The sequence below is a fragment of the Platalea leucorodia genome (assembly GCF_965183815.1).
Source record: "Platalea leucorodia genome assembly, chromosome: 28".
NCBI classification, from domain to species: domain Eukaryota; kingdom Metazoa; phylum Chordata; class Aves; order Pelecaniformes; family Threskiornithidae; genus Platalea; species Platalea leucorodia.
In genome coordinates, this window is record NC_138850.1 from 813,371 (window position 1) to 824,366 (window position 10,996).

Here is a 10,996-nt window from a genome sequence, read left to right on the forward strand (position 1 = left end):
AGGGCGTGGTCGGGGGCGGGGCAGAGGGTGGGGGCGGGGGGAATGAGCGGGAGGGGCGGGGCGAAGGCAGATAGAGTGGGGGTGGGCGGGGTGATGGGCGGGGTGAATGGGTGGAGGGGGCGGGGTGATGGGCAGAGGGGGCGGGGCGATGGGCAGAGGGGGTGGGGTGATGGGCAGAGGGGGGCGGGGTGATGGGCGGAGGGGGCAGGGAGGGGGCGGGGAGGGGGCGGGGAGGGGGGGCGGGGCCGCAAAAGTGAAACCAAAAGGCAGCGCGGCCGGACCGTGCTGGGAGGTACTGGGGCTACTGGGGGGCTGTACTGGGAGCACTGGTGAGTTCCCTGCGGTACTGGGTGGGGTCCAGGGGAGCTGAGAGGGCTGGACTGGGAGCACTGGTGTTGACTGGTGAGCACCCCAGGATGCTGGGTGGGGTCCAGGGGAGCTGAGGGGGCTGGACTGGGAGTACTGGTGTTGACTGGTGAGCACTCCAGGGTGCTGGGCAGGGTCTCATGGTCCAGGCTGGGCCTGGGGGGGCTGGACTGGGAGCACTGGTGTTGACTGGTGAGCACTCCAGGGTGCCGGGCAGGGTCTGGGGGGCTGGACTGGGAGCACTGGTGTTGACGGGTGAATTCCCTTAGGGTGTCGAGCACGGTCGAGGGGAGCTGTACTGGGACCGCTGGTCTTTACTGGTGAGCACCCCTGGCCATGGCGCTGCTCCCCGCTGTCCGCCTGGCCTGCCTCCTGCTGCTGGTTGACCTGGTGGTGCTGGCGGCGCTGGCCCGGCTGGCCCCGGCGCTGGCGTGGTTGGGCCCGGTAGCCGCCTGGCTGGAAGCCGGCCTGCGGCTGCCGGCGTTTGCCGCGGCTGGGCGGCTGCTGGCGCCAGGGGGTCCCCGGGGAGCCGCCGTCGTGCTCAGCCTCACCCCCGCCGCCTTCCTCACCCTCCGGAGCCTCCTGGTGCCGTACGGTGCCACACCGTTTCTGTTGGCCACGGCTGCACCGGCTTGGTTGGCCTTGACCCATGGTGCAACTGCCGCGGCGCTGCTGGCTTGGGCCGCGCCGGCGCCCGGCAAGGCCGTGGGCACCGAGTCGCCGGTGGCTGTGAGGCGGCTGCTGGCGCTGGCGTGGACCGAGTGGCCCGTCCTCGGCGGCGCCTTCCTCTTCCTGGTGTTGGCAGTGCTCGGTGAGTGATGGCGGATGGGGGGTGGGGTCCCGGCGTTGCCGCCGCCCCCCGTCGCGCTGACCCTCCCCCACCGGTGCCCGTCCAGGTGAGACCGCGGGGCCGTATTGCACCGGCAAAGCCCTGGACGCCCTGAGGCGTGAGGACGGACTCACCGCCTTCACCATCGGCCTGGTCCTCGCCGCCGATTTGGGCAGGTGGGGATCCATCCCTGTGTCCCCCTTGTCCATCCGTCTGTCCCCAATGGCCGGGCTGACGGGGGGGGGGTCCCCTCTGTCCGTTCCCCCACCCCCAGCTCGCTGTTCGCCGGCTGCCGCGGGGGTCTCTTCACCTTGGCGCAAGCCCGGCTCAAACTGAGCACCAGCCACCGGCTCTTCTCCCGCCTGGTGTGCCAGGATCTGGCCTTCTTCCAGGGGACGCCGGCAGGTAGGGGGGTCCCCACCCCCCCCCCCACCCCAGGACCCCCAACCCCACCACTGACCTCTCCCTGTCCCCGCAGCCGAGCTAGCCGCCCGGTTGGCCAACGACGTGCCCTTGCTGTGTGAGGCGGTGCCGATGAGCGTCAACGTGGCGTTGCGGAGCTTGGTGACGGTGTTGGGGTTGGGTGGCTTCATGGTGGGGCTCTCGCCCCGCCTGGCGCTGCTGGCGCTGCTGGAGGTGCCCCTCACCATCACCGCGCGCAAGGTCTATGATGCCCGCTACCAGGTGACGGAGGGGACGGGATGGGGAACGGGGGATGGGAATGATGGGAATGGGACAGTGGGAAAGGGGTCAGGGAGATGGGATGGGATGGTGGGATGAAGACCAGGGAGATGGGATGGGATGGGATGGTGGGATGAAGACCAGGGAGATGGGATGGGATGGGATGGTGGGATAAAGACCAGGGAGATGGGATGGGATGGGATGGTGGGATAAAGACCAGGGAGATGGGATGGGATGGGATGGTGGGATGAAGACCAGGGAGATGGGATGGTGGGAATGGGGACAGGACGGGACAATGGGGCTGGGATAGCCGATGGGGACTGGGGGGACGGGGTGGTGGGGACTGGATGGGATGGGGGGGATGGGATGGCGGGATGGGGACTAGGGAGACGGGACGGTGGGGAGAAGATGGGACAGTGGGAACAGGATGGCGGGATGAAGACAGAGAGGTGGGATGGGACAGGAGGGTGGGGACAGGATGATGGGATGGGGACTGGGGGGGTGGGATGGTGGGAACAAGATGGGATAGGGACAGGATGGTGGGGGTGGGGTGGGGACAGGACAGGATGGGATGGGGGGATGAGGACAGGGAGATGGGATGGGATGGTGAGGATGGGATGCGGACTAGGGGGGTGGGATGGTGGGAATGGGGATGGTAGGGATGGGATGGGGACCAGAGGAATGGAATGGTGGGAATGGGGATGGTGGTGACAGGATGGGACAGTGGGGACGGGGGGGCAGGATGGGGAGGGTGGGGATGGGATAATGGGAGCGGTGTGGACAAGATGGTGGGATGAGGACAGGGAGACAGGAGGGGATGGTGGGATGGGGACGAGGATGAGGGGGTGGGATGGAGACACAGGATGGGACAGTGGGGACTGGAGGGGACGGTGGGAATGGGATGGGACAGTGGGATGGGGACGTGCTGGCGGGGACAGCAGGGACTGTAGAGGCAGGAAAGGGGTCAGCGGGGACGGGATGGGGGCAGCAGGGGTGGGGACCTTGGTGTGGGGGGCACAGAGGTTTGGGGCTGGGGGGGTGGGCTGGCAGGGCCAGGCCGGTGGGGATGTCCCGTTGCCGCTCCGCGGGCGCTGAACCCGGCCGCCCCCGCCCAGGTGCTGCAGCAAGCCATGCTGGATGCCACGGCCAAGACGGCGGCGGTGGTGCAGGAGGCCGTCTCCTCCATTGAGACGGTGCGGACCTTTGCTGGGGAGGAAGAGGAGGAGCGCCGCCACAGCCAGGCACTGGCCGAGAGGCTGAGGCTGAAGGACCGGATAGATGTGGAGCGGGCACTCTTCACCCTCATCCGGCGGGTGAGGCAGGCCCAGGAGGGACCCCAGCATCCGAGCGCCCCCGTCCCCCTCCTCCCCGCCCCCCCGCTGACCTCCGTCCCTGCAGGCGCTGCAGCTGGCCGTGCAGGTGCTGGTGCTCTGCCGTGGGCACCGGCAGCTCCGCGAGGGGACCATCACCACCGGCAGCCTCGTCACCTTCCTCCTCTACCAGGCTAAAGTTGGCCGCCACGTGCAGGTGAGACCACATGATGTGTGTCCCCCACCCCTGCCCTGTCTGTCTGTCCCTGTCCCCGGTGGCAGCGGCTCTGTCCTGTACAGGCGTTGGTCTTCGGCCATGGCAACTTGCTGAGCAAAGCGGCAGCCGGCCGCAAGATCTTGGAGTACCTGGACCGGGAACCCACTGGGGTCATGGGGGGCACGCGGGCGCCCGCCACGCTGCGGGGCCACGTCGCCTTCCAGCGCGTCTCCTTCGCCTACCCCATGCGCCCCGAGCACCTTGTCCTGCAGGTAGAGCCGGGAGGGGGGGCAGTGTGGGGGTCCCTAGGGAGGGGACGGGGGTGTCCCTGAGCACCCACCCCCACCGCTGCATCCCCCTGCCCCCAGGACGTCTCCTTTGAGCTGCGCCCGGGCGAGGTGACGGCACTGGCGGGACTCAACGGCAGCGGGAAAAGCACCTGCGCGGGGCTGTTGGAGCGATTCTACGAGCCCGGGGCCGGGGAGGTGCTGCTGGATGGGGTGCCGCTGCGGGACTACGAGCACCGCTACCTGCACCGCCAGGTGAGGGCAGCAGCGGGCAGGCAAGCAGATGGGCAGCACAACTGTGCCGAGCGGTGCCCGGTCTCAGCCTGTGCCTGGGGGCAGGTGGCGTTGGTGGGGCAGGAGCCTGTGCTTTTCTCCGGCACCATCCGAGACAACATCGCGTTCGGACTGGAGGGCTGCGGGGAAGAGGAGGTGAGGGCGGCGGCTGCTGCTGCTGGTGCCCTGGGCTTCATCTTGGCGCTGGACCGGGGCTTTGACACCGGTGAGTGTGGGGGGGGCTGGTGGGGGGACCCCCAGGCACCCAGGCCCCACTCACCCCCCCCGGCCTTTCATCCCACAGATGTAGGGGAGAAAGGGGGGCAGCTCTCAGTGGGGGAGAAGCAGCGTATCGCCATTGCCCGGGCCCTGGTGCGGCAACCCACCGTCCTCATCCTCGACGAAGCCACCAGTGCCCTGGAGGGGGAGGCCGAGGCGGCGGTGAGCAGCAGGAGGTACCGGGGCGGGGGGGCATCCTGGCTCCGTGGCGGGTGCTGAGGGGTGCCGGCATCTCCCGCAGCTGCAGCAGTGGCTGCGGAGCGGGGGGGTCCGGACGGTGCTGCTCATCACCCACTGCCCGCGGATGCTGGAGGTGGCCGACCGCGTCGTGGTGCTGGAACGCGGCGCCGTGGTGGAGATGGGGACGCCCGCCGAGCTGCGGAGCCGCCGGGGGCCCTACAGCCGCCTGCTGCAGCGCTCTCCCAGCGCGGGGCGGCCAGAGACCCCGGGGGTGGGCTACGGGGAGCGGCAGCTGGCTCCTGCCCCGGCGGCTGGGCAGGAGGAGGGGGCTGCTCCCATCGGGACAGAGATTTGTACAAAATAAAGCAGAATAAAGCCCGCTGGGTCACGGGGCGGGGGGGGAGGGACGGGACGGCCCGGCCTGGCTGCGGGGTCTTGGGTGCCGAAGCCACGCACTTGCCATCTGGTTGTCACTGCCACCGTGGGAAGCGTGTGGCGCCGGCCTCGGTGTGATATAATTCGTGTGCCGGCCTCGCCCTTTGATACCGCAGCCACCGTCCTTTCTGCCCGAGAGGCTTCACTCCCTTGATTCCAGGGCACCGTTCCTGTCCTGTGGCGTCAGTGGTCAGGTCCACTGCGTCCCCACCACATCCTCTGCCGTGTCCCCGCTGTGTCCCCACCGAACCCTGCCATGTCCCTGCAGCATCCCCTGCCACATCCCTGGTCCCCGCATCCTCTTGGTCCCCAATCCCAGCACCCCCTGCATCCCCTTGGTCCCCAGTCCCGGTGTCCTGGGGGTCCCTTCTCCCCTTCGTCTCAGCTTGGTCCCCTTGGTCCCTGCTCTCCATGTCCCCTGCGTTCCCGCTCCCGGTGTCCCCTTGGTCCCTGGGCCCCACGTCCCCTGTGTCCCCAGACCCGGGGGGTCCCCACTGACGATGCCACCCGCCGCAGGTGGAGCAGGAGATCTTCGGAGCCAGCGGGGCCGCGCGCGCGGTGCTGCTGGTAACGGGGCAGGTGGCCCTGGCCATGCGGGCGCAGCGGGTGGCCGTGCTGGAGGGGGGACGACTGCGTGAGCCGGGGTCCCCTGGGGAGCCACTACTGGTGCCTGCTGCAGGGCAGGGGCCGGGGGGGCAGCGGGGGACGGGGACATGGGGGAGGAGGGTGAGGGAGAGCAGGAGCTGGGGATGGGGACACCAGATGCCAGGATGGGGACACCAAGGGATGGGGACACCACAGACCAGGCTGGGGACACCAGGAGCAGGGATGGGGACACCGAAAGCTGTGACAAGGGACCGTGGTTCCAAATCCCGGTGTCCTGGGGGTCCCTGGTCCCCACGTCCCCTGGATCTCTGCTCCCCTTAGTCTCAGCTCCCCACGTCCCCTTGGTCCCTGGGCCCCACGTCCCCTGGGTCCCCAGACCCGGGGGGTCCGCACTGACGATGCCACCCGCCGCAGGTGGAGCAGGAGATCTTCGGAGCCAGCGGGGCCGGGCGTGCGGTGCTGCTGGTGACGGGGCAGGTGGCCCTGGCCATGCGGGCGCAGCGGGTGGCCGTGCTGGAGGGGGGACGACTGCGTGAGCTGGGGTCCCCCGGGGAGCTCCTGTGGCCCGGCGGCCACTACTGGCACCTGCTGCAGGGCAGGGGACGGGGGGGGACAGCGGGGGACGGGGACATGGGGGAGGAGGGTGAGGGAGAGCAGGAGCTGGGGATGGGGACACCAGATGCCAGGATGGGGACACCAAGGGATGGGGACACCACAGACCAGGCTGGGGACACCAGGAGCAGGGATGGGGACACCGAAAGCTGTGACAAGGGACCGTGACTGCTGTGACGGGGGAGCGCGGGGGCCAGGCCAGGCACGCTGCCATGTCCCTGCTGCGTGATGGTGACCATGGGGGCCAGCGGGTGCCAGCCGGGCTGGTAACCGGCAGGGCTGGCCATGGGATGCAGAGGTTAAAATAAATGGCTCTGGCCTCGGTGTGATAGAATCCGACTGCCAGCCTCCCCCTTGCGATATCGCAGCCACCGTCCTTTCTACCCGAGAGGCTTCGCCCGCTTCATTCCCGTGCACCGTTCTGCTCAACGGAGGGCCTGGGCGGTGGCTGCAGTGCTCAGGTCCACCCCTCCGTCGTGAGCCCCCCCCATGTTGTGTCTCCCCCGCCGTCCCGCGGGCTCACCGAGCCGTGAACAGCTCACGACGACGTTCCCAGTCCAGGTCTACCTGAACCACTCCAAGTTTTGACGCCTGGTCTACTCGCTCCTTGCGTTGATGTTCCTCAGGGCCTCGCGGCCGTGGACACGATGGACCTTTCCGCCCGGGGGCTCCACCCAGGCAGCGAGGTCCTGCCGCCATAACCCAGCAGCCCCGAGAGCTTTACCTCTGCCACCAGCGCTGTAGCCGCCCCCGCAGGGCACTGGCCACCCCCAGCGAGTCAGTACGGAGACAGAGCACTGGCCCGTTTCTCAGGCAGCCGTGGCTCGGGCCGGCTGGGTGGCTTTGGCCCCTGCAGATTGCCTCCAGGGAAGAAAGAGGGCGAGAGACTTTCTGGCAAGGCCTGCAGCGCCAGGACGAGGGCCGTGGTTCGGAAGTGAAAGAGGGGAGATGGAGAGCGGACGTGAGGAATGTTTTACGAGGAGGGCGGTGAGAGGCTGGAACAGGTTGCCCGGCGGAGGCGTGGCTGCTCCGTCGCTGGAAGCGTTGGAGCCGAGATGGGACGGGAGGCAACAGCCTCAGGTTATGCCAGCGCAGGTTTGGATTGGCCCTTGGGAAAACTTTGTCGCTGCAAGGGTTGTCGAGCCTTGGAACCGGCTGCCCGGGGAAGGGCTTGAGTCCCCATCCAGCCCCTGCACGGCCGCCTCGGGGCGAGGGGCCCGACGCCGAACCCGGCATTCGAGGGGCGGCCTCCCCAGCGCCCAGCGCAGCGGGACCACCACCTCCCTGCTCCTGCTGGCCACGCTGTGCCTGATACAAGCCAGGACGCTCTTGGCCTCCTTGGCGCACTGCTGGGGGAGCCGTGTCCCCACCGTGTCCCCAGCGTCCCTGCTGCGTCCCCAGCCGTCCCTGCCGTGTCCCCCCTGCATCCCTGCCATGGCCCCAGCAGTGTCCCCAGCCATCCTCACCCTGTCCCTGCCACGTCAGCGCTGCATCCTTGCCGCATCCTCAGCTGTCCCCTCCATGTCCCTGCCACGTCCCCAGCCAGCCCCACCACGTCCTCCACCATGTCCCTGCCACGTCCCCACCCAACCCTGCCACGTCCCTGCCGTGTCTCTGCCACGTCCCCACTGAGTACCCAGCCATCGCCGCCACGTCCCCGCCACATCCCCACCACGTCCCCGCCACGTCCCCGCCACGTCCCCACCATGTCCCCACCACGTCCCCGCCGCGTCCCTGCTGCGTGCCCTGCCACATCTCCGCCATGTCCCCACTGCGGCCCCTGCCACGCCCACGCCATGGCCCCTGCGCCATTCCCGCCACGTCCCCAGCCGTCCTCTCTGCCACAGGTGGCCGCCGTCCCCCAGGAGCCGGTGCTCTTCTCCCGCTCGCTCCACGCCAACATCGCCTACGGGCCGGGGAGCTGGAGCCGGGCGCAGGTGACGGTGGCAGCCCGCCGGGCCGGTGCCCACGCCTTCATCACCCGCCTGTCCCGGGGCTATGACACAGGTAGGAGGTGTCCCGTCCCGTCCCCCCCCCTCCCCGTGTCCCCATGTCCCCACCCTGACCCCCGTCTTGCGCAGAGGTGGGCGAGCTGGGGGGGCAGCTCTCCGGCGGACAGCGGCAGGGGGTGGCCATTGCTCGTGCCCTCGTGAGGGACCCCCGGGTCCTCGTCCTCGATGAGCCCACCAGTGCCCTGGACACCGAGAGCTAGCTGCAGGTGGGAGGCGACACCCGTGTCCCCTCGGTCTCCCTGTCAAGCAGCACCCTCGTCCCTGGGTGTCCCCTTGGTCCCCAATGCCACTGTCCCCTGGGTCCCCAACTCAGCATTTCCTGGGGTTCTGGCCCCTGGGTCCCCTTCATCCCCCGTCCTGCTGGCCCCTGGGTCCCTCTCCCAGCAGACCCGTGGTCCCAGGGGAGTCCCCCTTGGTCCCCTCTTCCAGCCACTGGTCCCTGTGTTGCCGTGGTCCCCAATCCCACTCTCCCCTGACGCCTGGGTCCCCTGGGTCCCTCTCCCAGCAGCCCCCCAGTCCCTGGGAGTCCCCCTGGATCCCCTCTTCCAGCATCCCCTTCCCTGGGTCCCTGGTCCCCGTGTCCTCTTGGTCCCCATCCCAGCAACCCTTGGGTCCCCTTGGTTCCAAATCCTGGTGTCCTGGGGGTCCCTGGTCCCCACGTCCCCTGGATCTCTGCTCCCCTTAGTCTCAGCTCCCCACGTCCCCTTGGTCCCTGGGCCCCACGTCCCCTGGGTCCCCAGACCCGGGGGGTCCCCACTGACGATGCCACCCGCCGCAGGTGGAGCAGGAGATCTTCGGAGCCAGCGGGGCCGGGCGCGCGGTGCTGCTGGTGACGGGGCAGGTGGCCCTGGCCATGCGGGCGCAGCGGGTGGCCGTGCTGGAGGGGGGACGACTGCGTGAGCTGGGGTCCCCCGGGGAGCCACTACTGGCATCTGCTGCAGGGCAGGGGATGGGGGGGACAGCGGGGGAACGGGGACATGGGGGAGGAGGGTGAGGGAGAGCAGGAGCTGGGGATGGGGACACCAGATGCCAGGATGGGGACACCAAGGGATGGGGACACCACAGACCAGGCTGGGGACACCAGGAGCAGGGATGGGGACACCGAAAGCTGTGACAAGGGACCGTGAGTGCTGTGACGGGGGAGCGCGGGGGCCAGGCCAGGCACGCTGCCATGTCCCTGCTGCGTGATGGTGACCATGGGGGCCAGCGGGTGCCAGCCGGGCTGGTAACCGGCAGGGCTGGCCACGGGACACAGAGCTGGAAATAAATCCTTCTGTTTGGACCCAGGATGTGTTGGGGGACTGCGGAGCTGGGGGGGGGAGGGGGTTGCAGGGATTGGGGGGTGCAGGGGTGGGGGCAGCAATGGGGTGGCCAGGGGGGCTCCTCTGCCCCCGGTGGGACAGAAATTTGTACAAAATCCCCAGTTGCCGAGGGGAGCTGCTCCGCAGCCAGTCCGATCCGCAGCGGAGCAGCGGATCTCGGGGCACAGGGAGTTTTCCCGAGGCAGGGAAACACCAGGAGAGCGGAGAGACCCACCAGGAGCCGGCAGCTCTGGCGGGAGACGCTCCCGAAGGCTGGGCATTGCCCGAGCCATGGCGCCCACTCCCTGGTGATAAAAGGCAGACTAGGGAGAATGTGGGCCCTCTCCGGAAGGAACCGGGAGACCTGGTCACCCGGGATGTGGAGAAGGCTGAGGTACTCAGTGACTCTTTTGCCTCAGTCTTCACCGGCAAGTGCTCGAGCCACACCACCAAGTCGCAGAAGGCAAAGGCAGGGACTGGGAGAATGAAGAACCGCCCACTGCAGGAGAAGATCGGGTTCGAGACCATCTAAGGAACCTGAAGGTGCACAAGTCCACGGGACCCTGTGAGATGCATCCACGGGTCCTAAGGGAACTGGCGGATGAAGTTGCTAAGCCACTCTCCATCATATCTGAGAAGTCGTGGCAGTCCAGTGAAGCTCCCGCTGACTGGAAAAGGGGAAACATAACCCCCATTTTTAAAAAGGGAAAAAAGGAAGACGCGGGAACTGCAGGCCAGTCAGCCTCACCTCTGTGCCCAGCGAGATCATGGAGCAGATTCTCCTGGAAACTATGCTAAGGCACATGGAAAATAAGGAGGTGATTGGTGACAGCCAGTGGGGCTTCACTAAGGGCAAGTCGTGCCTGGCAAATTTGGTGGCCTTCTACGACGGGGTTACAGCGTTGGTGGATGAGGGAAGAGCAAGAGATGTCATCTACCTGGACCCGTGCAAAGCATTTGACGCTGTCCCGCACGACATCCGTGTCTCTAAATTGGAGAGACGGGGATTCGACGGATGGACCCCTCGGTGGATAAGGAATTGGCCGGCTGGTCGCACTCAAAGAGTTGTGGTCAACGCCTCGATGTCCAAGTGGAGCCCAGTGACGAGTGGCGTTCCTCAGGGGTCGCTATTGGGACCAGCACTATTTAACATCTGTTGCCGACATTGGGCAGCGGGATTGAGCGCACCCGCAGCAAGTTTGAACCAAGCTGTGTGATGCGGTCGACACGCTGGAGGGAAGGGCTGCCATCCAGAGGGACCTTGACAGGCTGGAGAGGTGGGCCTATATGAACCTCATGAAGGTCAACCAGGCCAAGGGCAAGGTCCTGCACATGGGCCGGGGCAATCCCAAGCACAAATACAGGCTGGGCGGGGAATGGATTGAGAGCAGCCCTGAGGAGAAGGGCTTGGGGGTGTTGGGTGGTGAGAAGCTCAACATGACCCGGCCACGTGCGCTCGCAGCCCAGAAAGCCAACCGAATCCTGGGCTGCATCCAAAGCAGCGTGGCCAGCAGGGCGAGGGGGGGGATTCTCCCCCTCTGCTCCGCTCTCCTCAGACCCCACCTGGAGCCCTGCGTCCAGCTCGGGGGCCCCCAACACAAGAAGGAC

At 67.9% G+C, this 10,996-nt stretch overlaps 2 protein-coding genes across 4 annotated transcripts; both read left to right on the top strand.

Moving 5' to 3' along the window:
• Positions 1-270: 270 nt before the first annotated feature.
• On the top strand, positions 271-5,547 carry TAP2 (transporter 2, ATP binding cassette subfamily B member). 3 transcript variants are annotated; one of them, XM_082333986.1, is made up of 12 exons: positions 271-292; positions 636-1,177; positions 1,263-1,371; positions 1,470-1,600; positions 1,674-1,879; positions 2,992-3,189; positions 3,275-3,403; positions 3,487-3,675; positions 3,772-3,945; positions 4,030-4,189; positions 4,268-4,404; positions 4,484-5,547. In XM_082333986.1, exons 2-12 carry the CDS (start codon positions 703-705, stop codon positions 4,784-4,786), a joined length of 2,211 nt encoding a protein of 736 aa, XP_082190112.1. In that variant the 5' UTR covers positions 271-292; positions 636-702; the 3' UTR covers positions 4,787-5,547. The 3 variants fall into 3 exon arrangements, with proteins under 3 accessions (XP_082190112.1, XP_082190110.1, XP_082190111.1); XM_082333984.1 differs by having other exon boundaries at positions 277-329; XM_082333985.1 differs by lacking the exon at positions 271-292 and having other exon boundaries at positions 506-1,177.
• Positions 5,548-7,758: 2,211 nt separating this feature from the next.
• LOC309601109 (antigen peptide transporter 1-like) lies at positions 7,759-9,004 on the top strand. Its single transcript, XM_082333987.1, has 3 exons — positions 7,759-8,082; positions 8,157-8,293; positions 8,866-9,004. The coding sequence occupies exons 1-2, from the start codon at positions 7,782-7,784 to the stop codon at positions 8,285-8,287; spliced, it is 432 nt and encodes a 143-aa protein (XP_082190113.1). The 5' UTR covers positions 7,759-7,781; the 3' UTR covers positions 8,288-8,293; positions 8,866-9,004.
• The last annotated feature ends 1,992 nt before the right edge of the window (positions 9,005-10,996 follow it).

Bases quoted from the DNA above. Each gene is read 5' to 3' on its own strand.
- TAP2 (XM_082333986.1), top strand. From the start codon at position 703: ATGGCGCTGCTCCCCGCTGTCCGCCTGGCCTGCCTCCTGCTGCTGGTT. The intron at 1,880-2,991 runs GTGACGGAGGGG...GCCCCCGCCCAG, and splicing joins TCTATGATGCCCGCTACCAG to GTGCTGCAGCAAGCCATGCT. The intron at 3,190-3,274 runs GTGAGGCAGGCC...CCGTCCCTGCAG, and splicing joins TCTTCACCCTCATCCGGCGG to GCGCTGCAGCTGGCCGTGCA.
- LOC309601109 (XM_082333987.1), top strand. From the start codon at position 7,782: ATGTCCCCACCACGTCCCCGCCGCGTCCCTGCTGCGTGCCCTGCCACA. The intron at 8,083-8,156 runs GTAGGAGGTGTC...CGTCTTGCGCAG, and splicing joins GTCCCGGGGCTATGACACAG to AGGTGGGCGAGCTGGGGGGG.